General features: G+C 42.1%; 1 protein-coding gene across 1 annotated transcript in view; it reads left to right on the forward strand.

The window, feature by feature from the left end:
- Positions 1-13997, forward strand: part of CELF6 (CUGBP Elav-like family member 6) — a gene marked incomplete at both ends in the record, with an annotated part of 43178 nt that extends 29181 nt beyond the window's left edge. The window contains 10 exon segments of the mRNA XM_084898125.1: positions 11339-11394; positions 11398-11406; positions 11410-11467; positions 11576-11655; positions 11812-11955; positions 12073-12205; positions 12298-12447; positions 12990-13067; positions 13152-13295; positions 13870-13997. Coding sequence (XP_084754251.1) covers positions 11339-11394; positions 11398-11406; positions 11410-11467; positions 11576-11655; positions 11812-11955; positions 12073-12205; positions 12298-12447; positions 12990-13067; positions 13152-13295; positions 13870-13997 — 980 coding nt within the window.
- Positions 13998-26697: the final 12700 nt, after the last annotated feature.

Consider the following 26697-nt stretch of genomic DNA (forward strand, 5'->3'; position numbering starts at 1 on the left):
TGTGGTATTCTTCTTTCATTGTCTGGCTTATTTCACTTAACATAATGCTCTCCAGGACCATCCATGTTGCTGTAAATGTAAGAATTTCTTCTTTTTTATAGCAGCATAGTATTCCATTGTGTAAATGTACCATAATTTTCTGATCCACTCATCTCCTGATGGGCATTTAAGCTGTTTCCAAATCTTAGCTATGTTGAATTGTGCTGCTATGAACATAGGGGTGCATATATCCTTTCTGATTGGCATTTCTAGTTTCATGGGATATCTTCTTAGGAGTGGGATTACTGGGTCAAATGGGAGTTCCATTTTTAGTTTTTTGGGGTTTTTTGTTTGTTTTTTGAAGAAACTCCATACTGTTCTCCACAGTAGATTCACCTTTCTGCATTCCCACCAGCAGTGCATGAAGGTTCCTTTTTCTGGCATCCTCACTAGCACTTATCATTTGTTGATTTGTTGATGAGTGCCATTCTGACAGGTGTGAGATGGTACTGCATTGTCGTTTTGATTTACATCTCTCAGATTTAGTGACTTTTAGCATGTTTTCATATGTCTCTTGGCCTTCCTCCTGTCTTCTTTCAAAAACTTATATTTAGATATGTTGCCCATTTTTTTATTGGATCATTTATATTTCTTTTATTAAGTTGTATAATTTCCCTGTAGATGTTGTAGATTAAACCTTTATCAGTGATAACATTTGCAAATATGTTCTCCCATACAGTGGGCTTTCTTATTCTTTTGTTGATGGTTTCTTTTGCTGTACAAAAGCTTTTTATTTTGATATAGTCCCGTTTGTTTATTTTCTCTTTAGTTTTCATTGCCCTAGGAGCATTATCAGTAAAGAAATTGCTTCAGCATATGCATGAGATTTCTCTGCCTGTGGATTCCTCTTGTATTTTTATGGTTTCCTATGTTATGTTTAAGTTCTTTACCCATCTTGAGTTTATTTTTGTGTATGGTGTAAGTTGATGGTCTAATTTCACTTTTTTTTTTGCATGTATCTGTCCAATTTTCCCAACACTGTTTATTGAAGAGACTGTCTTGACTCAATTGTATGTTCATGCCTCCTTTGTCAAATATTAATTGAACATAGTGGTTTGGATTGATATCTGAGTTCTCTATTCTATTCCAATGGTCTATAATATATATGGGTCTATATGTCTGTTCTTGTGCCAGTACCAAGCTGTTTTGAGAACAGTGGCTTTGTAATACAGCTTGAAATCTTGTATTGAGATCCCACTTGTTTTATTCTTCTTTCTCAGGATTGCTGTGGCTATTTGGGGTCTTTTCTTATTCTATATGAATTTTTAGAGAGTTCTTCTATGTCTGTAAAATATGCCATTAGTATTTTGATGGGGAGTGCATTGAATCTATAGATTTCTTTGAGCAGTATGGACATTTTAATGATGTTGATTCTACCAATCTATAAACATGGTATGTTCTTCCATCTGTTTAAGTCTTCCTCTACCTCTTTTTTCAGTGTCCTGTATTGTTTCACATTTAGGTCTTTTACCTCCTTAGTGAAGTTTATTACTAGGTATCTTAATTTTTTATTTTTATTTTTTGGTGTGATGGAATGGTTTTTTAGTCTCTCTTTCTGAAGGTTCACTGTTGGCTTATAGAAATGCCATAGATTACTTGGCATTAATTTTGTAATCCTGCTACATTGCTAAATTCATTTAAGTCTAATAGTTTTTTGATGGAGTCTTTTTTTTTATGCACAGTATCATGTCATCTGCAAAAAAAGGACAGTTTTACTTCTTCTTTTCCAATTTGGATGCCTTTTAATTCTTCTTCTTGTCTAATTGCAATGGCTAGCACTTCCAGTACTATGTTGAACAGGAGTGGTAAGAGTGGACATCTCTGTCTTGTTTCTGTTTTTGGGGGAAATGGTTTTAGTTTTTGCCCATTGAGTATGATGTTGGCTGTGGGTTTATCACATATGGCTTTTATGATGTTGAGGTATGATCCTTCTTCTCCCACCTTGCTGAGAGTTTTTTTGTTTGTTTGTTTGTTTTTTGTTTGTTTTTTTTTTTGTGTGTGTGTATGTTGTTGTTTTTTTATCAAGAAAGGGTGTTGGATTTTGTCGAATGCTTTTTCTGCATCAATTGATATGACTATGTGATTTTTATTTCACAATTTGTTTATGTGATGTATCACATTTATTGATTTGCGGATATTGTGCCATCTTTACTTCCTGGAATAAATCTTACTTAGTCATGGAATATGATCCTTTTGATATACTGCTGGATCCAATTTACTAAAATTTTGTTGAGCATATTGGCATCTATGTTCATGAGGCATATTGGCCTGTAATTCTCTTTCATTGTGTTGCTTTTATTTGGTTTTGGTAGTAGGGTGATGCTGGTTTCATAGAATGAGCTTGTAAGTGTTCCTTCCTCTTAAATTTTTATCAATAGTTTTAGGAAGACACATTTTAGTTCTTCCTTGAATATTTGTTAAAACTCCCATGTTAAGCCGTCTAGCCCCGGTCTTTTGCTTGCTGGGAACTTTTTGATGACCGCTTCAATTTCTTCCATAGTTATTGGCCTAGTGAGATGTTTAGATTCTTCCTGATTGAGTTTTGGAAGGTTGTGTTTTTCTAGGAATATTTCCTCTAGGTTGTCCAGTTTGTTGTAATAGAGTTGTTCGTAGTATATATATTTTTAACAATCCTTTGTATTTTGGTGGGGGTCTGTTGTTATTTCTTCTCTGATTTTGTTTATTTGGGTCCTCTCTCTTTGCTTCTTGGTGAGCCTTGCTAAAGGTTCATCAATCTTATTTATCCTTCCAAAGAACCAGCTCTTGGTTTTGTTGATCTTTTGTATTATTTTTTGGTCTCTGTCGTTTATCTCCACACTGATCTTTATTATTTCCTTCCTTGGGCTTACATTGGGCTTTTCTTATTTCTCTCTTTCTAACTCTTTGAGTTGTAGAGTTAGGTAATTTATTACCATTGTTTCTTTTTTTTTTAAATATATTTTATTGATTTTTTACAGAGAGGAAGGTAGAGAGATAAAGAGCTAGAAACGTCAATGAGAGAGAAACATCGACCAGCTGCCTCTTGCACACCTTCTACTGGGGATGTGCCCGCAACTCAGGTACATGCCCTTGACCGGAATCGAACCTGGGACCCCTCAGTCCGCAGACCGACGCTCTACCACTGAGCCAAACCGGTTTCGGCACCATTGTTTCTTATTTTTTGCAATAGACTTGTAGAGCTATGAACTTCCCTCTCAAAACTGCTTTTGCTGTGTCCCATAGATTTGGATTGTTGTGTTTTCATGCCATTCCTGAGGAAGATGGAGTAGACTGACCCTGGAGTCTCAACACCATCATTTGCAATATTAGAGTCCCTAACCTGTATGACCAGCTTCATGGAGATGGGCCTCTTGGACCCAAACAACTTGGTTAAATTTAAAAAATGTATTTGTTATAAGAGAAAGGAGTACACATTGTTCACCAACAGGAAAATGTATACCATTCAACTTTCCAACACTATGTTTCAACTCCACACCGATGCTATCTTTCAATTACTCCACTTCAGGAAGGTTGAGCCTCCCTGTCTGATACTCTCACCTTTCTAGGGCCCACCCATCACCCAAGGGATGCTTTTATTCAGCCATTTCTGACCTAAAGGAAATTGACCTGAAGGAAATTGAAATCTCTGGACTAAATGACATTATTATCTCTCCCTTGGGGCCTTGATCAGCCCTCCAAATCTTGAGGGCTGTGGATCATCTAAGACTCACGGTCACTGTCACCTGCCAAATACTATTTAGATCCCTGTAAAATGGCAGGGAATATCGAGATTCAATGTAATAGCCAGGAAACAGGCAGAACAGAGCCCAACCTATATCCTTGCCTCATTTCAATTTCAAATTATGTACAGTCCAGTAGCCCAGAGCCACAGGGTTCATGCCTTGTAATGAAAATGAAAATTTGAAACTTTGGAGACTTTAACTAGAAAAAAAGAATTTCATGGTTTGTAATATGACCTTGAACTGTCAACCATCTGTAGAAAAGATCAACAAGAAGAAGAGAAGATAAAAGATAAGACTACTATTTACACAACTTTCTTTCCCATCCTAGGGGTGTTATCGTAGCCTTGACATCTCTTTTCCTACCTATCTGAATGCTGGTCCATATGGCATGACATCTTACCTAAGTACAATCACTATCCTATAGAACCTTCCCAGTGACACAGCTGCACTATAAATTAGGGCCTTTATGCTTGGGACTCTGGAGGGCCTAGTATTTTTTCCATTCCCTCATGGACCTTATTGCAACCCAATGGACATATTTAAATGTTCAACCTCAGACCAATGACACAGTTTTCTGGGGTTTAATTCCCTGAACAAATGAGGCCTATCCTCCAATGGCAAGGCAAAGCCACCAACATCGTATGGTCAAGAGACTGATGAAAGACCTTTCCTGAATAGGATGATCACAGATCCCTCTTCATACATACTTCTGGAACCCTTTTCTTTTTTAGGTCAGTGGTTTGCAAAGAGGTTTCCTTGGAGCCCCTTCTAGGAGGTATTAGGATAAAATAAAGCAAGAGGAACTCCAGCACACACACACACACACACTCACCCTTCTCTGGCCTCAGAGTAGTTTGTCTTTTCTCCTATATTTTGAACTTCATCCTAATATTTTGTTAGAACAATGGATTCCACTGCTTTTTTTTTTTAAGGTTGAAAAACAGTGGTATGTTTCAATGGCACTGTTCTGTGGCTAACACTTCCAGAAGTGAAGCACACCCACCAGATTGTACTCTCATTACAGGTCAGCACCTCCTCTAGAATTCTGGCCACAAGTACATTATCCATCTCTTCTCCCTCAGAATGGCTGGGCAGTAATCCTCTGGACAGATTCTTCTGAAACACACTATGCCTGCCTCACATGAACTGCAGCCCCCATCCTCCACTCAGACATGGCATTAACTGAAAGACACCTCTGAGTACCCAGGAAAGCCTGGGCTGAATCCCATACCATCCGGAGAAATTTGGACACACATATAACCTTGTTGGAGATTCCCTCAACTGCTAACTTCAGATAGTCTATTCTTTCTTTTGACTCTCACCAACCTTGGGTCTCCATTGTTCCCGAGATCCAAGGACTCCCATTAGCCTAGCTATGCTTGTGAAGGACTAAAGGACTTTGGGATGGGTTTTCTTGGGCTCCAGGACCTTGAAGATGAAATCTGAAGCCAGATTCCCACCCACTTCTTCTCTCCCAACTTGTATCACCTGGAGAAAGCACCATTCCAAAGTTAGAGACTTTCCTTGATGCAGAAAGAAGCAGGACTTTGACAGCAGGCCCTGTGGATTAGACCTCTCTACTCCAAGCTAATGAGGCCTGATTTATCGGATGTGCAGCTAAGCTCTAGTCTCCAGCCCCAGCTCTCCAGCTTTCTCCAAAGAACACAGCCCAGCTTACAGTCCCTTTCCTGGTATCTCTGACACGCTCAGAGGAAGGGTGGACATGGGGATGGATCAGACTTGTTCTCAGGTAGTGCAGAACTTATTTGTCCTGGAGAGGGATCAGGACAAGAAAACAGAGAAAGTCAGAAAGGAGGGAGCAGGACTCACGAGGGTTCTGGCAGCTCAGTGAGGGAAAGAAGGGTGGATGTGGGAGGTAAAAAAAAAAGGGGGGGTAGGGGTTTAGCAAGTGTAGTGGGGGCTTAGGAACCCAAGATCCCTGCCTTCTTTAGGTCTCTGGGAGCACTCAAGTTGAATTCAGTGCTGGGGTTTGGGAGTCATCATTCCAGAGCTCAGTGTCTCGGGATGAGACAGAATGATGAATTAACTGCTTCTGGTGCTGCTTTTTGGTCCAGAACCCTCGATTTGAGCAGGAAGGGACATTTACTCCATTGATTCTATCCACTGCCATCAGGCTAACTTAGTGGTCAACAGAGCCAAATATCAACTGTACAACAATTAAAATTTCTTTTGAGAGCCACATTTTTTAAATTTAAACTATAATATATAAGTAGGTACATTTTTATTAACTTAATTAGGGTACTCCTAAGCTGGCCTTTGCTAAAAACTTCCTCAATCTGATTGAGGTACGTTTGCTCAGGTCAACCCCTTCCAACTCTCCCATCCACACTCGTCTTGTATACTTGTTTCATCTATCTCCTTTCGTTCATCCTCTCTCTATATCCAAACCATCTCAACATATCTTTCTCAGTCCTCAACACTACATCTTTTACTCCACAATGTTCCCTAAAATTAACTTAGTAACATTACTTAAAATTTTAAGTCTTAGTTAAACTCTAGGTATGTTGAATAAAACTTGATATCATACTTAATAACGATATTATTTATTGATAAAATTAAATTCCTTACAACTTACCTGACAATATCCAAAAATTAAATCATGACAATGACTGACAAACACTGTGAACAATGGCCTTACATCTCCTTGGAAAGTTTGGCTAAGTCAGGTTTGTATGTTGTTGTTTTTAATTTTAGGCACGATTCCAGGTTCTCATCAAAAAGACGACTTCTCAATTTACTCTTGATAAGGTTCATGCTTGAAAATTATTGTTTGCATAAATATATAGATCCAAATAAGGAAAGAATAGCAAACTCTAGTTTTTTCAGTTGATTATATGAGTCAGGAATACTATTCCAGGTGTTAAAAATCAACACATCTTCCTTCTCCAGGTCTTTCAAAGCAGACCATTTGTACTGTGAACTAAGCTCACATTTGTTTTTCTCCAATATTTCTATATCAGCACAAAGATGTTCAAATTTTGAGCTCCACAATCCTTTGTTTTTTATTTTTTTAATTTTTATCTTGTCAAGTTCTTTTTTTTTTTCGTTTCTAGTTTTTTTCTTTTGTTTTTTTTTTAATAAATTTTTATTGTTCATATTATTACAAATGTTCCTTCCCCCCCACCCCCATTGCTCTCCTCCACCAGATTCCCACCCCACCCTCTGCCTTCCCCACCCCCCATTGTCCTCATCCATAGGTGCAAAGTTTATGTTCAGTCTCTTCCCACATCTCCCTCTCCCCTTTTCCCCAAGAATCGTCAGTTCACTCCCCTTCCATATCTCTGATTCTACAATATTATATTCAACAGTTAATATTGTTCATCAAATTTTTTTAATTTCCTTGGTTTTTAGATTCACTTGTTGTTAATAATTTTTATCTTTATTTACTTTCTCTTCCGAAAGAACCCCCTTCAGCAATTCATATAATTCTGGTTTGGTGGTGATGAACTCCTTTAGCTTTTTTTTTTTTTTTTTTACTGAAGCTCTTTATCTGACCTTTGATTCTGAGTGATAGCTTTGCTGGATAGATTATCTTTGGCTGTAGGTTCTTACTATTCATCACCTTGAATATTTCTTGCCATTCCCATCTGGCCTGCATGGTTTCTGTTGAGAAATCAGCTGACAATCGTATAGGTGCTCCTTTATAGATAACTACCTGCTTTGCTTTTGCTGCTTTTAATATTCTCTCTTTGTCTTTTGCTCTTGGAATTTTAATTATGATGTGTCTTGGTGTGGTCCTCTTTGGATTCCTTTTGTTTGGAGTTCTGTGAGCTTCCTGGACTTGTAAGTCTAATTCTTTCACCAGGTGGGGGAAGTTTTCTGTCACTATTTCTTTCAGTATGTTTTCAATATCTTGTTCTCTCTCATCTTCTGGGACCCCCATAATTCTGATGTTGGTTCACTTGAAGTTGTCCCAGAGGTTTCTTACATTATCTTCAATTTTCTGGATTCTCTTGCCTTCTAGCTTCTGCGGAGGAGTGTCTTATGGCTCTTTATGTTCCAAATCTTTGACTTGATTCTTAGAATCTTCCATTCTGTTTTTAGGACTCTGTATAATATTTTGTAATTCAGACAATGTATTCTTTATTTCTTGTTGATCCCTTATCATTTCTTGTTGATTCCTTATTAATTCTAGTTGATCCATTTTCATATCTTCATAGGTCTTATCGATCTTTTCTAGGAAATTCTTGAAAAACCTTATAAGCGTAGATTTGAACTCTATATCCAGTCGCTTTTTGTCCTTCATTTCTTTTGTTTGTGAGCTATTTCACTTGGCATTTTCGCAGCTTCCCTGATGGGGCGGGGTTTCAGGTTGGAGCCTACAGCTTTGGCTTCCATCAGCACCGCCCTATGCGGCTCCTGAGTCTCATGTCCTTCAGTACTCATTGCAAGCGCCTCTGAGAGAAAGGTGCTCTTGATTTTTGCCTGCTACCAAACAGTCTAGGCTCTCCCCCAATGAGCTCGATATTGGGGCTCAATTCAGTTGGAAGTGGAATTGGAGGGGGCGTTCAGAGCAGTCTGAAGCCCCTGTCTCCTTCCTGCCATGGCACAGCCAACCGTCCCTTCTCTGCGTGCAATGTGCGCGCCTCCAGGACCTCCTTTTGCCGCTCCCCCGGGTTCCGCCTTACAGCCCACCTCCCTCTGTTTGAGCCTGGGTCCCCAGGGTCTGGCCTGAACTGGGGTTCAGAGCAGTCGGAACTGGGGCCCAGCACAGTCGGAGCTTTTATCTCCTTCCTGCTAGGGAACGCCAGCCTGGCACTCAGCCTCCCTCCTCTCCGGCTCTGTCCTCTCTTTGCAGCCGCGTGTCTCCATACCTTAGGCTTTTACAGCTCCTCCGCTCTTCCTTCTGGTTTTCTCCTTGCTTCTCGTTGTAGAATTCCCAGTCAGTCGACTTTCCTGTAGTTCTGGGTAATGTCCATTTTATATTTTAGTTGTATTTTATTGAAATTGTTGTGTGCGGCTGTGACTAGGTGTTTACCTGTGCAGCCATCTGGGATTCTCTTCTCCTTTGTTTTTTAAATCCAGCAATTGCATTTCAAAGTTGCCAATGTCAATATTAAAGGGAGAAAAATTTAATTCTGTGACTAGCATAAAGAGGTTTTTTAACAAAGGCTAACATCACTTTGCTGTTTCTGAATTCCTGAAACCTGTTGAGAAAACCTTCCCTCATCTTTAAAAGTGTTGTTTTGAAATAGCAAGTGTCAATATCAGAATTATTTTGTTGGTGATGTTTCAACAGGCTTGGAAAGTGGATCAAAGTTTCTCTTTCAAAATCTTGAGCAAAAAGGGATAATTTGTTTTCAAATAAATAACTTCTAACATCAAAAAAAAAAATTGTGTTTCCTTTCCCCTGTAATTTATGATTAAGCTAATTTAGATGAGACGTAATGTCTACCATGAAATAAAATTTTTGGATCCACTGATTCGTTAGTTCTGGATAATTAACATCCTTCTCAAAGAGAAAAGCTTTAATTTCAGTTAAGGAAGCAAAACATTTCAAAACGTTTCCTCTTAATAGCCAGTGTACCTTGTTATACAGCAGAAGATCTGCATACTCACTCACCATTTCAACTAAAAATTCTTTAAATTGGCTATGATTAAGAGCTTTAGCTATAATGGAGTTGATAATGTTAATCACCAATTCCATAACTTTGCAAATTTCTTCTGGAAATATTTGCACAAAAAGCGCTTCTTGATGAATGATGCAATGGTAAGTATCTTGTGATTTATTTTTTTCTTTCAAAATAGCAACAAACCTGTTTCTTATGCCGGTCATACTTTTCGCCCCGTCTGTTGAAATTGAGACAATTTATCAAGTGGAATATGATGTTTTTCAATGCACTCAATTACAGCATTTACTATATCCTCTCCACATGTTTGACCTTTGAGTGGCAATAATCCTAAAAGTTCTTCTTTAGGAGGACCTGTAGATGAAATAAATTGTACAAAAAGTGAAACTTGCACTGTATCATTTATGTCACAAGACTCGTCAACTGCTATTGATAAAACTGAAACCAATTTAAGATTTTCTACTTGCTGGTCAGTTATATTCAAAGACATTTTGAGTGCTCTATCTTTCACTGTTTTAGCAGACAATAGTAACTCTTTATTTTTCTTTTTTTCATTTTTTTAGAATATCTGCTTTGTTCTTAAAATCCCAAAATAGCTCTTCAGATGCATTTATAAAACAACTTTTTATGTATTCACTGTCTGTATATGGTTTACCTTTCTTAGCAATCTCTTGACTAACCACAAAACTTGCAATATTAATATTGTTGGAAGATCGAATCCAGTAATTAAATACAGAACTTGATTTTTCTTGACTCTTCTGAAGTTCTTCAATTGCTTTCTTCCTTGCATCACCGACAGGATATTTAGTACTAAATGACACGTGTTTAGATGTAAAGTGTCTCTCCAAATTTTATTTCTTGTTATGCACCAATTTTTTCTGACAAATGAGACAGGTCAGAAGGCCATTTTAGTTTTGAATAAACTCAAAAGTCTCAGTCCATTCAACTTTAAATTCACAGTTTTCGTCATTTGTTTTTCTTTGCTTCTTCTTTGTAGTCATGTCAAACAGGACACCTAAAAAAGTTTCATTTTATAATAATAAAGCCACCAACACAAAATAATTACAATTATTTTTTTCTTTTTTTAATAATTATAATTCTTAAATTGATGACAAAAATACCTGTAGGATTTGCAGCTGGTTGGAAAAATACAAGTAACTTTATGCTTAGAGTAGATACTTTTTTCACCTGCATGTGATTTGCTAACTAAACTAGCACTAACCACTGCACAATGAGACTGCTGACTAACTGGGCATGAATCCTGTGCACCTCGCCCATGCTGCATATCCCGCAGCCTACCTGAGCCGTATCTCTCATTGTCCAACCGACTGACCAACCGACACCCCTACTTCTTCTAACGCCACTTCTTCAAAATAGACTTGCCCAGGTGAGGCCGAAAACTGACTTCTGCGCATGGCCCACAAAGTTTCAATCGCACTGTACGTGTGCACCCTCACGTGGTATGTAGTGGAAGAGCCACACTCAAGGGGCCAAAGAGCCGCAGGTGGTTCATGAGCCGTGGTTTGCCAACCATTGGGCTAACCCACAAAGGTATAATTCTCTTCTCCAGACCCAGTATGAATACAAAGGCCTTCTCTAAGGACCTCCTCCCTTAGTAGGGCAGAAATGGTCCAAAAATGGCCTTTTCCAAACTTTTAGAACAGAAAGGTCACACATATAAAAGATGAATACAGGGCTCCACCCAACCAATGATATCAACTAATCCATTTCCACAAGAGCATCTTTCTGTTTTTTCTAAGACCCAGGGTTTCCTGATGGAAATCTGGGATGAATTCCTTTACATTAGATCTGTCTGTAGATCATCCTGCCCCTCAAAGAAACCCAGCCTCCTAGCCCCCATCCTTCTCACTCCCTATATCTCTTCTGTTCTAGACTGTGGTGGGCTACCTTCCTAAGTTCTTCTGGATACTCTGGGGAGTCCAAGAGGGCTTAGGATCCCTAAATTACTCTTGAATTTGTCCCCAGAAGACCGAAAGCTGTTTGTGGGGATGCTAGGGAACCAGCAGGGTGAGGATGATGTCTGACGCCTGTTCTAGCCCTTCAGCCACATCAAGGAGTGCACAGTCTTATGGAGCCCTGATGGCACTAGTAAAGGTGACTTGAGCTGACCCCAGGATTTCCTGGTGATCCTGACTTTCACTGTGCCGCATGTCCCTTTGGCCTCTGTGGCTTGAGCCACCCAATTTCTCTGTCCTACCCCAGGCTGTGCCTTTGTGAAGTTTGGGAGTCAGGGGGAAGCTCAGGCAGCCATCCAGAGTCTGCACAGCAGCCGGACCATGGCGGTGAGGGCGGGTACAGGGGCCAAGGGTGAGGCTAGTGGGGTGGGGACTGGCTCCTCCTTCCCACATATGATCAGTGCCCTAGGAAAGGGCCTGATGTGCAAGGCTCTCCACCCAGGGCCAAGGTCTGGACCAGTCACCGTGGCCTCCCTTGCCCAGGGTGCCTCATCCAGCCTCGTGGTCAAGCTGGCAGACACGGACAGGGAGCGAGCCCTGCGTCAAATGCAGCAGATGGCGGGCCAGCTAGGTGCCTTCCATCTGGCACCACTGCCTCTTGGGGCCTGTGAAGCCTACACCAGAGCGGTAGGTGCCCGGTGCCTGGAGGACGCATTGGACTGGCGGTGGGCCAGGCCGGGGTCAGGAGCTGGGGCAGCTGCCCACCGCTGGGCCATTCACAGCCACCCCTTCTCCCTCCCAAAGGTTCTGCAGCAGCAGGCGGCCCTGCTGGCAGCGGCCCAAGGCCCAGGTCTAGGCCCAGTGGCCGCAGTGGCAGCACAGATGCAGCATGTTGCTACCTTCAGCCTAGTCGCCACACCGCTGCTACCCACCTCAGGTACTGAGCTGAGGTGAGGTTTGGGGAGGGGGAGGACCCTAAGTCCCAGGGAGGCTGCCACGTGACTCTGCCACCTCCTCCACCACCTGCAGCCAACTCCCCTCCGGGCAGCCCCAGCACGCTTCTGCTTCGGGAGTTCCTGGCACCTTTCGGAGTCAATGGATTCAGCTCCTTGACCCCTCAGACCAACGGGCAGCCGGGCCCTGACACTCTCTACAATAAAGGGCTCTTCCCTTACCCAGGTGGGCCCCTTCCTGCCCTGCTCCGCCAAAATCTTCCTGAAATGGAATGAGGAGTGGGGGCAAGAGTGAGGGGATTCTGGGGAGTTGGGGGAGCAGAGTGTGTGTGGGAGTAAGGAAGGGGGGTCTCCCTGGAATTGATTTTTCCTCTTTCCCTGTTGCCTTTCACTCGATCCTGCCTACCGGCAGGTCTTCACTGTGGCCTTATGCCCTTCTCTCCCCAGCCCAGAGCCCAGGTGTGGCTGACCCATAGGCCTACGCTGGGATGCACCACTACACAGATTTCACTGGGCTCTACACAGCCTGGTCTGGTTTGAAAGGTCCCAGAAAGGAATAAGGAAATTGTGGGTGAGGTGTGGGGGGTTTATGCTCTTTTCTAGGGGTCAACCCTCCCATCCCCAACCCCTGGGCCCAGAATGGCCTCTCTAAGGGTGAGGGTTACCATGGACTGGGCTGAATTGGTCAAAGTTGGCCAGGCAGATGGGATCATGCTTGGGGGATGGCTCCTGAGGCTCAGTGCCCACTCCCACCTCTGTTTTCACCAGCCTACTCATCAGCTTATGCCCCAGTGAGCACAGCTTTCCCTCAGCAACCTTCAGCCCTACCCCAGCAACAAAGAGAAGGTGAGGGACAGGGCTGAACATCAGGACCTGATGGGGCTGGACTCAGAGTCCCTTTCCTGAGCCAGCCTGCTGCAGTTCCTTCAGAGCCCGAAGGCTGTAACCTCTTCATCTATCACCTGCCTCAGGAGTTTGGTGATGCAGAACTCATACAGACATTCCTGCCCTTTGGACCTGTCGTCTCTGCCAAAGTCTTTGTGGATCGAGCCACTAACCAGAGCAAGTGTTTCGGTAAGCTGAGTCCAACCCCTGAGCCTTCCCTATTGCCAACTTTAACATTCCTTACAGAGCCTAAGTTTGTTCTTCCACAAGTCAATGATTCCTTAACACTGAGCATATAGCACAAAGCAGAGTTACAGACCAGTGGTGGAGCTAAACCCAGACCAGGAACAAGTCTAATTCGGGTTTATCTGGGAAGATCAAGTATCTGGAAGATGTTTGACCAGGTCAGGCTTTAGAGTCTAGCCAAGACAGGAGATGTCTGAGTCTGGACTAGAGATCCCTTCCAACTCCAACTGCAGTACAGAGAGTTGAGGAGAGAAAGAGTCAACCCATGGTAGGAAAACACAGGGAAACACCCCAACCAATACCCACGTACTCAGAATTGCTTCCAGTCCTTCCAAGAATCACACTTTTATGAAATTCAAACCATTTGACCATGTAACTATAAGTGTGTGTACATGTACATGCAAACAATGGAGGGTGGATGGGGTATATGTTTGATGGAACTGGCCTGAGGGGAAGGGAGAAGGCTGGTCAGAGAGAAAGGAGAGTTCCCAGTTAACTTCTGTGACCAAATCTCCAGGGTTTGTTAGCTTTGACAATCCAACCAGTGCCCAGACAGCTATTCAGGCCATGAACGGCTTTCAAATTGGCATGAAGAGGCTCAAGGTCCAGCTAAAGAGGTCCAAGGATACCAACAGACCTTACTGATATGCTCTCACTGACCAGTCACAGAAAGGTGAGTCCTTGGCAGACCCCAGGCAAATGGGGTCTGAGTGATAGAGACCCTCTCAGTTTTTTGTTCTTTTTGGGATGTTGGGGCATTTATTTATGAAAAAGTCTGGAAGAGAAGAGCCAGGAGTTAGGAGGAATCCTTAGTTTGAGACTTTGTGATTTTCCTTCAATTTAAGAACTGAGATAAATTAGACATTTCCTGTCCCCATATTCTGGGAGAAACAATTAAGAGCTAGATCCAACCAGTTATTTTTACTCCAGAGATAGCCACAGTGGGCCATGGAAGTAGAGAACTCGAATTGAAGGAGGGCAGGGGGATGGAGAATGAAACTAGAAAAGTAGGTTTGGGTAAGCTTGCGAAGGGTCTTAACAGCCATAAGTTTGAACTTTATCCTGAAGATGATGAAAAATCATGAGGAATTTAAGCAAAAAGGGAACATGATGTAAGAGCTGGGGAAATGGCAGTTAACATGGGATGAGGAGAGAAACAAGTAAGCTGAAGAAGGACCTGTGGTACTTGGTGGGTGATGGAGAGGGAGATGACAGGCTCTGTTATGTTTCTGGCAGGGCTAGCTGCCTGAAACTTTTAGAGATTTGCTATCTCAGAAGGTCTTCATGGCCCTCCCTCACTTGAACTACCTCAGGGAGCCCCTCTGGGTTGGGTGCTCGGCTAGGGTGCTGACTAGGGCCTGCTGTAGCTGTGCTCCTCTGGAACAAAGGCCCAGGCACTCACCTAAGATGTAGCTGATGGAGAAAGCTGCTATTCTTACCTTGCCCTACAGACTGATTTTTGCCTCCCACCTCCTACCTCCCTATCCTTTATCAATTAATACCAACAACAGATTCGGAAGAGTGAGAAAAAGAAAAAAGAGGAAAAGCACAGACGCGCTTAATCGGCTTTTCTTGAAGGAGCAGCTGCAGACGGAGGTGGATTGGACCCAAGGCCAGTGCCTGGGGCTCAGGCCACTTTAAGGATTGTTTTTATCAAGTGGGTTGTTCTATGCCTGTGGCATAAAGCTCAGACTGGAAAGGCATCTGGGGCTGGCTGAAGATGGACTGTCAAAGAGAACCATCAGAGGGACTTGGGGGTGCCAGGGGCTTCTCTGCAAGGGAAGCCCAGATTTACTTTGTTCAAAATCATATATTCCTTAGAGTTTAGGGATCAAAGGACTATTGCTTTTTAAAGAATATATATAATCAAAACAAAACAAAACAAAACACATACAAGAGAAACACAAGACAGTATAGAATCTCATAAAAGCTGACTTTAAATATCCCTAGGAGATAGGGTGAAGGAGACTTTTAAAATCCCAAACCTATTCAAAGGGAGGCTGTAGAGAGATTGTTCTGGGTCACCTATTCTCTTAAACCATCTCCCCATCCTGCCTTTTTAAAATAATTAAGGACTAGAAGTCTAGGCTCAAATGCAGGTGACAAAAGAGTTATGGAAACAGTGAACCCACAGTACCCAAACGCAGAGAGGGTCACCAAAGAGGCTGGATCTGGCCCTTGGGTCTTTTGTCTCTTAGCAACAGGCCACACTTTGCCCATTTCCTTCTCTCTTAATGTCAAGGCTTCCATAGGGCCTGTCAATAAGTCAACTTTAATCTGCTCAACACCCTGAGACAGATTCCCTATTCTATATTTGGGTGGCTCATGCTCCGGTGGCTCTGAGCAGATAGTCACAATCCTTGAGTTGCACTGGCTCCTAAGCTTCAAGGAGATGCTTAGCACATGAGTGAGACAACCACACCACCATTCATTCTGGCCAACCTGCAGGTTGCTCTACTTTTCAACCTCTGGCCATGGCCCATTATTACACTGAGGCTAATTCATCAAAATATTCCTGAATGGAATATGGCAGTGGACACTAAATTTGGGGAGCCTCAAAAACATATATAACTTGAGGACTATAGGCAGAGACTTTAGCTTTTAGCCTTTCTCCTAGAGTAGGCCAGAAATGGCTTGATCTGGCAACCTTGGCACTGGGCCCATTTCAAAAAGCCAGCAGTCTGGGCTAGATTCCCTGTTTTTGAGCAGGAAAAATCAGTTGTGTCCTCAGGACTTTCTTGTTACTACTGGGACCAATTTTGAGATGGGTCTTTGATTGTGGCTCCCTGTCTTAACCCAAGCACTCTAGAAAACACACTCTAGGACGAGGATTAAAGTACACATACTTTTTTGGAAGATGGAAGCCCAGGACGGTGAAAGGAGAGAATTGTGAGGCAATGTAAGATGTGGAGGAATGCAAGACAATGATTTACTGTTTTGACCACAATTTCATATGAGCCAGAGGGAGAGAGATCTGACAGGTTTGTTTGCTAAGCACAAGGTGTTTGCAAGGAGAAACCACACCTTGGAGCAGGTCATGAAGAGGAGAATTGAGGAGGAATTGATCTATCTCTTCCCTTCATGTCTCCTGTTTTCCATTGTCCAAGGTGCACTCCACAGGTTAGTAACTCACTATGAGTTGCATCGTTGTCCTCTGGGCATCTGCTTGGGAATTCAGATCCCATGGTCTGTAATGTGGCATTTTTACTATAGATATGGAAGTGGAGGGGCTACTTGGCAATCCATCAGTAGGATGCCAACTAAGGCAGAGTAAGGAGGTAGCCTAGAGAGTCCAAGAAGGAGTATGAGGTTTGTGACCAATACATCCCACTCTCTCCCACAGGATTCACAGCTAAGGTCCCCGGGCACCAGAATCCTTAGCACTGTCTGAATCAGGGGTCCTCAAACTTTTTAAAGTGGGGGCCAGATCACTGTCCCTCAGAGAGCTGGAGGGCTGGACTATATGAACTACTAATTCCTACTGTAACACCTCGGCTGCGCTCACTGCCCAAAAAACCTGGCGGGCCGGATCAGACTCCTCTGTGGGCCGCATGTGGCCCACAGGCTGTAGTTTGAAGACCCCTGGTACTGTTTAACTTGGGAGAAAAAAAATAATCATTCAGGCTTGGAGAATCAGTCTTTATCCCTGGAACTTCCCAAGCCCTAAGCTCCAGTATCTCCTGTTGGATTTCCTATCTCTATACCTTTGTTCTCACTCACTTTAGCTGGAGTAGGAGGACCTGGTTTTATCTATAAGACACATGATTACTAGACCCTTGGCAGTCTTAGCTTGCTAGCCATGGGCAGAAAAGGCAACTCTAAACAGCTGTGTACAGTTATGATTCTGCCAGCATAAAATAAAGCTGAACTGCAGAACCTTACTGAAAATCTTAAGAGGCCAGCATACTCCAATATCCAAACATCTTCCCAGTGTGTCCCTGAAATCTCCATCTATGATGGATGCATGACCCAAATCTCAAGATAAAGTAGATCATTTAACCAGCCAACTTGATACCAGATAACAAGGATTTCCAACTTCTCAACCAAGGACCATCAGATACCCACTGAAATTTCACTTCAGTTCTGACAATTCCACATTCTGGAGTCTGTTGTTTTTACACTACCATTTCTGTATGAGGACTGGTTTAATTATAAGTGATAGGAACCGACACAAAACAGCTTGAGCAAGAATGGTATTACTGTGATGGTATTACTGACTTCAAGTAGAGCTGAATTCAGGGCTCAGACAAATGTCACCATGACTCTCCCACTCCATCTCTCAGGGCTCTGCTTTACTTTGTGCCTTGGTCTCATTCTCTTTCCTGCCATGGACACATATTCTTCATGTGGCAGAGATAACTAAATGCCAGCTGCTTCAATCTTATATGCTTCTATCATCATGTCTCCAAAAGCAAGAGAGCTTTGAGGGGAAGATTATGATTGGCTTTACTTAGGTCACTAACCCATATATAAACTAATTATTTTTGGTCAGGGTGATAGAGTCCCTGGCCTGTTGGGTAATCTCTGTGTAGTAGAATAGAGGAAAGGAGATAGAGGTTACATTATGACTGTCAGTCCCACCAAGTACTTTTTCAAAAATATATTTTTATTGATTTCATAGAGGAGGGAGAAGGGGAGAGATATAGAAACATCAATGTGTCCCACACTGAGAATCTAGCCCACAACCCAGGTATGTGCCTTGATAGGGAATTTAACCATGACCTCCTGGTTCATTGGTCAATGCTCAACCATTGAGCAAAGCCAGATGGGCCCAAGTACTTTTGGAGTGCAAAAAACATGTACTTCGTGGTCTGGGAAAAACGTGTAATTTTACCTGGGTGGAGTACAGGATGCAAGTGTAAAGGTGGTGAAAGTCAAGTAGGAGGCAGATCCAAAGAAAGGGTGTAAGTTTTATCTTGGGGCCAGTAGGGAGCCATGGAAGAATTTATGTAGAGAAATAAAATGATTAATTTTTGTTTTTGGAAAGATTTCCTTGGGAAGCTAAGTAGAGAATAGGTTGGAGGAGTAGATACTGGGATAAGGGGTCTAGTTAGGAAGCTAGAACAATTGTTCTAGTGAGGAGGAATAGGAATATAAAGGAGAGATTGACTTGAGATGTATGAAGAGGTAAAATTGGAGATCTTCATGAGGTAAAATAGATTCAGTTTAAGTGAGGATGGGAGAAATCTAAGATGCTTCCCTCTCAAGGTTTAGACTAAACATGTCATAGGTGTTATTTACTAAGCTAGGTACATGAAGAAAATGCAGATTGAGGAGATGAGTTTGCCTGTGAAGAGTGTTTCTTAAAAGGCAACTTATCCACCTTGACTGATGTAGTTCAATTTGTTGGAGCATCATCCCATGCACCAAAGGGTCAGGAGTTTGATTCCCAGTCAGGGCACATACCCAGGCTGTGGGAAAGGATGGATATATAGATTTATCAGTCCTAGAAACTCACCATCAATGGTTACATAGGCTGATTTAAGCAGAAAAGCTATTTGTTGAAAAGGCACTGGGTGGGTCATGGTATTTCGAGGCAGGAGACACAAACTTAGAAAGTAAGCAGGAGCAATGGGATGCCAATCCATCAGAGCAAAAGTCAAAATTAGATGCCAGAACCAACCTAGTGACTCCCACTATCATCATCATTGGACACTGAATATCACCATGACCAGTACCCACACCACTACAGCCTTCCTCTTTCTCAACATGGAATAAAGCTGACCCTACTATGGCCACTGCCACCGGGATGAATTAGCTGTTGTTCTAGTTCTCTTGATCACTTACTGAAGAATCTACATTTCTGGGGGCTACTTGGCCAGGCCTAGGTTACATGCATCTGTTTTAGTTGCAAAAAGCTGGGAAAGCAAAGGCACACTTTTTCAATGTCAGTTGTGGAATGTAGATTATGCTTGCCTTCAAGACCTGTAACATAGAAAGGAAATTCAGATTCTGGACATCCTCAAATTGCCAAGGTCTGCTTCTGGTAGATACTAATGAGGTCACTGAGAAGAGCAATGAGGGTAGAAGTGTGTATGAATTGAATTGTTTTTTAAATTTATTTAAATAGTGAATGATAGAAAAGGAGTCTATTAAGTATGCTGTGAAGAAGCCATATTAAGTGTTAACAGAGAAAAGAGATGCAGGGATAGGGTGACCAACACTGCCAAGTGACATCAATTAGGCAAATAAGTCAGAATATTTCCAGTAAATTTAGTAGTTTGGAAGTAATTTGAAACTTTGGTGAAAGTGTGTTCAGCATAGATTTGGGGAGAGGTCAGATGGCTCTAGACTCAAGGAATAAATGGGAGGAGATGACATGGAAATGAAGGGTATAGACTATTTCCTAAAAGCTTGGTTGAAGACAAGAAAAATTATACAATAACCAGTAGTGTGTGGGATTAAAATTGGACGTTTTAAAAAAGGTTTGGGTTATCAAGTTTATATGCTGAGATAAAAGAGTAGAGAGAAGAAAAACTGAATATTCATGAAGGAAAGTCATAGTGAAGGAGGAAAATGAATGAAATACATGTTACAGTGAAAAGATTAACCTTGAATTTGAAGGGAGACCTCTCTACCTATAAGAAAGAAAGGGTGGGAAAGATTCGTGTTTGGAAACTGCTCAAAATTGAGAGTTTTCAAAAAAAAAAAAAAAAGTTTATTTTCTCTGTGAAGCAGAATGGGAGATGGTAGCAGAAGTGTGGAAAGACTGCTACCCTGTTTCCCCGAAAATAAGACAGTGTTCTCCCCTGCAGGCCAGGCATGCATCTCCCCCCCAAAAATGTCCTCCCCTCCAGGCCTGGTCCCCCCAACTGCCTTCCCCTGCAGGCTTGGGTCCCCCCCAACTATCCTCCACTGCAGTCCTGGTCTCCAACTGCTCTCCCTTGCAGGCCTGCCACCCCTACTGCCCTGCAGTTCTATTCCCCCCAACTGCCCTCCCTTGCTGGCCTGGTCTCCCCCAACTGCCCACATCTGCCCTGCCATCTTGTGGCAGCCATCTTGTGGCCACATAGGGGCAGCCATCTTTGATCACATGGGGGCGGCCATCTTGTGTCTTGGATAAGGTGACCAGACATCCCGCTTTTGGCGGGACAGTTCCAATTTTTAACAATTTGTCCTGTGTCCCATGGCGTTTTAAAAGTCCTGATATCGGGACTTTTTTAAAACTCCACGGGACAAATTGTTAAAAATCGGACTGTCCTGCCAAAAGCGGGACGTCTGGTCACCTTAGTCTTGGAATGACAGTCAATTTGCGTACTTTTTTATTAGATAGGATTAGGCACAGGGGTTGCTTACTCCACTCTGACTTACTTATGTGGACTAAAACCTGTTTGAACTCTGGGGTAAATAGGCATCCTCAATGCTCAATCTCTCACTACAACCTTGCTTTAAATCAAAAGAAATCTTGCTTTCAATCATGCTTTTCTTGTAGTTCCAGGGTTCTTCATTCTCTTACTAGGGAGGGACATCTTGTTCAGTCTAGGAACTATCATAACCCTAGCAACATTACTCATAGAAAAAATGTACCCACCTTTTTATGTTTTTGATGGACAATTTAACTTCTCACTGTGGACCAGGAATTAATAATATTCCATAATCTGTCCTCATCTTAGTCAAACCTAAGACTGAAATACCAGGCAGGGCAACCCCCTCCGCTCTCCCCCCCCCCACACACACACACAGTCATAAAGATATCCCTACAACCAGGGGTATCTTACCCTAAAAGAGAGAGTACCCTCTAAAACCTTAAACCATAAAAGGGATCAAAATTATCATTGAAAAATATTTAAAGCATGGACTTCTCAGATCCTGCCAGTCCCTATGTATAACCTTAGTCTCCAATTACAAAAGCCAAATGGAGAATAGTGGTGTATACTAGATGTAAGGGCAATAAATGAGGCTATAATTCCAAGATATCCTATAGTTCCACTATCTTAACTCAAATCTCAGAGAAGCCAAATATTCTACTCTATTAGATTTAAATAATGCCTTTTTCTGCATTTCCCTTTGTGGACGAAAGGGACCACATGCTGACCTGACAAGCTCAGGGGAGGCCTGCATGACAGTCTTGCAAACTCAGAGACCTAAAGTAACGACAAAGGATGGTCTGAAATTAAACTTTAACTAAATGCAGTTATGGTGGGCAGTTACATCCTAGGCCAGTATCTTAACTGAGCCTATCTGTCTTTTTGCATCAATGATAACACACCCTTGAAATGTCTGGGTAACTTGTAACTTCTCTTTTTCTGGAGCCCTAGGGGCACAACCAATGTGCTGGGCACCAGGACAGATACCACAAATTCCTTCATTATCATGTTCATTGTTCCTGTACCCACCTAAGTATGTGTCCATCATTTTACTTTTTATCCAGTCCCAGGGGTTTCTCACCACTTTGCTTTATCCCACCTCCTATCACCCATGAATTTCATGTAACCCACCTATGTCCCTCCTTTGATTGCAATGTATAGATACAGATATAACCCGCCATTCTCTGGAACATTATCTCAATTCGTGAGGTTCTTCTTCTTGGCATATGTCGACAGTTTGGCCCAAATAAACTCACAGAAATTCTTTACAGGTTTCAATGGCTATTTTTGTGTTGATACCTTCATCCTGATTCCCAATACCTGTTTTCATTGAATGAACTAACCCCCAAATTAGGAAGATTTATCATACACACAACCATGTTCCCTCAGTCCTTAGGGACAGTCCCCATTTGTTTGAAAATGGTTTAGCCAAGGAATTAAGGAAACTCCAGTTGACCAATGGGACATTCCTACAATATGTTTATGATTTATTAATTTCTAGTACTAACAAAGAGAACTCAGATAAAAATTCCATCCTGGTATTACATTTCCCTGCAGACAATAGATAAAAAGTTTCTCCCCCAAAGGCCCAAATAACCTCCCAATGTGTCCAATACCTAGGGTACTTACTCACCCCAGGAGCCTGGACCCTGTCACCCCAAAGAAAAAAGGTGATACTGGCCTTTGGAGTTCCACAAAGTAAATGACAGCTTTAAGTGTTTTGGGGACTAGTTGGCTTCTGTCATCTCTGGATACCAGGTTTGGGGCTAATTGATAAACATTTATATGATACTTTAAAGAAGTGGTTCTCAACCTTTCTAATGCAGCGACCCTTTAATACAGTTCCTCATGTTGTGGTGACCCCCAACCATAAAATTATTTTCATTGCTACTTCATAACTAATTTTGCAACTATTAATGAATCATAATGTAAATATCTGTGTTTACTGATGGTCTTAAGTGACCCTGCTAGCGGTTCTCAACCTGTGGGTGGAGATGTGACAGGTTGAGAACCACTGCTGTAGAGCCTAAGACCATCAGAAAACACAGATATTTACATTATAATTCATTAGCAGTAGCAAAATTACGGTTATAAAGTAGCAACAAATATAATTTTATGTTTGGGGGTCACCACAACATAAGGAACTGTATTAAAAGGTCGCTGCATTAGAAAGGTTGAGAACCACTGCTTTAGAGGGAGATGGCAAAGGGGCCTTATAGACTGGACCCCTAAATGCCACCATACCTTCAAGGAGTTAAATCAAACTAAGCAGTGCACCCACCTAGAGCTGCCAAATTTATAAAATTGTTTACTTATATCTAGCAGAGAGAGAAGGAATAGCACTTGGTAGCCACACACAAAAGTTGGATCTAACTCTAAGACCAGTAGTTTACTTTTCAAAACAACTAGATCCTATAGTAGCTGTCTGGCCACATTGTGTTCCAACTGTACCAGCCACTGCTCCTAGTAGGAGAGGCCAATAAACTTACTCTTGGCCATGAGAGGTAAAAACCACTAACAACAACAACAAACCCTCCCCATCAAGCTGTGTTAGAAATAAAGAGACACCAGTGGCTCATAAAGGGAAGGCTAAGCAAATATCAGCTGTCTTCCTTGACTCTCCTGAATTAACCCTAAAGGTTGCCAAACTCTCAATCCTGCCACTCTCCTACCAATAAACAAAGAAACCCAGGTCACACCAAGAACAGAAACTAATGAACAGTATATTCAAGCAGGACTGACCTACTAGTAAAAGATGAGCTTTTGCCTAACCTTGAAGCAGAATGGTTTATAGATCACAGTAGTTTTATACAAAATGGTGTAAAAAGAAGGTGAGATATGCCATTGTCATCTGAAACATGAAACAATAGAGGTAAAACACCAGCTCCCTAATGCTTCATCCAAAAAGTTGAACTTACAGCACTCGCTAGTGCCTTTCAGTTAGGGGAAAACCTCTGGGTTAATATCTATATTGACTCCAACTATGACTTTCTAGTATTACATGCCCATGCTGCTACTTTGAAGGAAAGAGGACTTTTAAAATTTATTTATTTATTTATTTATTTATTTATTTATTTATTTATTTTTAATCTTCACCCAAGGATATTTTTCCATTGATTTTTAGAGAGAGAGGAAAAGACAGAGAGAAAAATCAATGTGAGAGAGACACATTGATTGGTTGCCTATTGCACCAGGGCCTGGACCCGGGAGGAGCCTGCAACCTAGTCCTTGACCAGAATCAAACTTGGGATCCTTCAGTCCACAGGCCAATGCTTTATCCACTGAGCAAACCGGCTTAGGGCAGAAAGAGGATATATATATTATTTCAGAAAGAAAGTAAGAGGGAAAGAGATAGAAACATCAATGATGAGAAAAAATCATTGACTGGCTGCCTCCTGCATGCCCCTGACTGGGGATCAAGCCCACAACCCAGGCATGTGCCTTTGACAGAATCAAACCCGGGACCCTTCAGGCCCTAGGCTGTTTCTATCCACCAAGCCAAACCAGCTAGGGCAGAAAGAGGACTTTTAACAGTTAAAACCTCCCCCATAAAAAATCATTAAAAAAATTAGAACCCTTGGTAGCTGTAACACTTCCCTAAAAAATAGCAGTAATAACTGATGGGGGAACATAGACATAATTAAAGGTAATACATTTGCAGATTGGGCCATTAATATGATAGCCAGGTCTTCATCAATGACCCTAGAGGCAGCTCTGTTTACCAACCTCCCTTAGCCCCCAGAAGGTCCCTCCTATAACACAGAGGAGGTCCCTCAGGCCTTAGAGAATGCATTCAGTAGCAAAATTACAGTTATGAAGTAACAATGAAAATAATTTTATGGTTGGGGTTCACCACAACATGAGGAACTGTATTAAAGGTTCATTAAAAAGGTTGATAACCATAGGCTACATGTTAAGGGATGATAAACTTTTATTACCTTGAAGCTTAAAATGGAAATAGATCAAAATGCTCTATGATGACACCCATAAGGCGAGGGAATGCTCTTGCCACTCTTGTCTCTCAACTGTTTGTAACATAAAACTATAGAAGAAGTGATCTGAGGTGTGTACTCTGCTCCAAAAACAATCCCCAGAGTCACCTCCCTCCTCTTCCCTAATGCCAGGGCTCATACCCTAAAAACAATTGCTAAATTGATTTCATTCTGATGCCCCCTAAAGCTAGTATTTATAGACACTTTCACTGGATGGATTGAGGTCCTTCCTATCAGAACAGAAAAAGCTACTGAGGTAGCCAAGTATTTACTAAAAATAAATCTTACCTAGTTTGGGACTACCAGGAAGCTTACAGAGAGAATTGACACTCTATAGCCAAAATTACACAACAGCTGGCTCAAACTTTAAAGATCAACTATCACTTGCACTCATCATGGAGGCTTCAATCTTTGGATAAGGTAGAAAGAGCTAATCACACCCTAAAAAGGACTCTAGCCAAGCTATGCCAAGAAACCTCAGAGTCTGTGTTATCCACAGTTAACGTAGAATGAGAATGAAAGCTGCACCTAAAGGAAAGTTAAAAGTTAGCCCCTTTGAACTCACCTATAGTAGGCCCTTTCTCAGATCTGATCTGCTAATAGATAAGGAAACTTTTCAGCTATTGCCTTACACCATTAACCTAGAGCAAGTACAAAAAGCATTGCAGGAAATGCAAACAAAATTCTACCTGCCCCCAATAAGGACTACCAAAACAAGTTAAACCAGGGGACATGGTGTATTAAAATTTTGTCTTGATAACTGTCTTGAATCCCAGCTACAACTAAGATACATTAGGTCCTGACTGCAATAAAGTTCACAGGAGTAGTCAATTGGGTTCTCTTATCTCAAATTAAAACTGTTTCTTGTTAGTCCCATTAGGAACCATAACCTGAGACTTACTCATGTGAATCCTTAAGCTCCTCTTCAGGAAACAAAAACCAGAAAAGAATCAAGGTGGCAGCATAGGTAACACCTGTACTTGCTGACACAACAACATCAAAACTGCAACTAAAAGATAAAACAGCTATCATCCAGAACATGGGAAAGCTGGCTGAGTGAATGTTCTACAACTAGAAGGAAAGAAAAAAGCTCATTAAGACTGGTAGGAGGTGTGGAAGTGTGGAGGTATGGAGGCACGCGTGAAATGGGCTGGCAACTGGGTGTGTTTTTTTTTTGTGTGTGTTTTTTTGGTTTTTTTTAAAATATATTTTATTGACTTTTTACAGAGAGAAAGAGAAAAGAATAGAGAGTTAAAACATCAATGAGAGAGAGAAACATCGATCAGCTGTCTCCTGCACACCCCCTATTGGGGATGTGCCCACAACCAAGGTATATGCCCTTGACCAGAATCAAACCTAGGACCCTTCAGTCCACAGGCCAACGCTGTATCCACTGAGCCAAACCAGTTAGGGCTCTCTTTTTTTTTTCTTTAATCAGGAAGGAGATACAAGCTCCCAATTTCTCTGAACTCCAGTTCCAGACGAGACTGTGGGACCCAGGCTCGTACAGGGAGAAACTGGACTGTCTGGTATAAGGCTGGACATGAGGGTGGCTTTCTCTCAGATGTGCTTGCAGCAATCATTATTCTTGCACAGTGCTGCAGGACACAGAGACCTGGGAACACTTAAGGACAGGGCTGATGGTCAGCCATTGCTGTTTGCTCCACCCTGGTGATTCCCTGAGACCCCACCCCACCCAATTTACAAACCTACTCAAGCTGTGCTCAGCGTTTTTTGCATATGAATGGCCTGCCCCTTTGCAATCTTAAACATACCATACTGCAGCAGGTCAGAGAGACCCAGAGCCTCCAAAAGAAGGCCCAAGGTTTGACAGTAGCTTGCATTGCTTCAAAGCTGGGCCTCACTTGGGCACCTCCAAACCCCAAACAAAGAGGAGGAATCTGCAGATCTCTCTGTAGCTCCAGCTGGGTAGCCCCAGACACTGGCTGACTTTGCACCTCCTTGGAGATCCAAGAGCCAGTATACCCAGTGGTCAATGTGAAACCATACCAGATTACAACTCTTCACATCCATAAATGACACGCT

This window comes from Pipistrellus hanaki, assembly GCF_964339955.1.
Source record: "Pipistrellus hanaki genome assembly, chromosome: 1".
Lineage (NCBI taxonomy): Eukaryota > Metazoa > Chordata > Mammalia > Chiroptera > Vespertilionidae > Pipistrellus > Pipistrellus hanaki.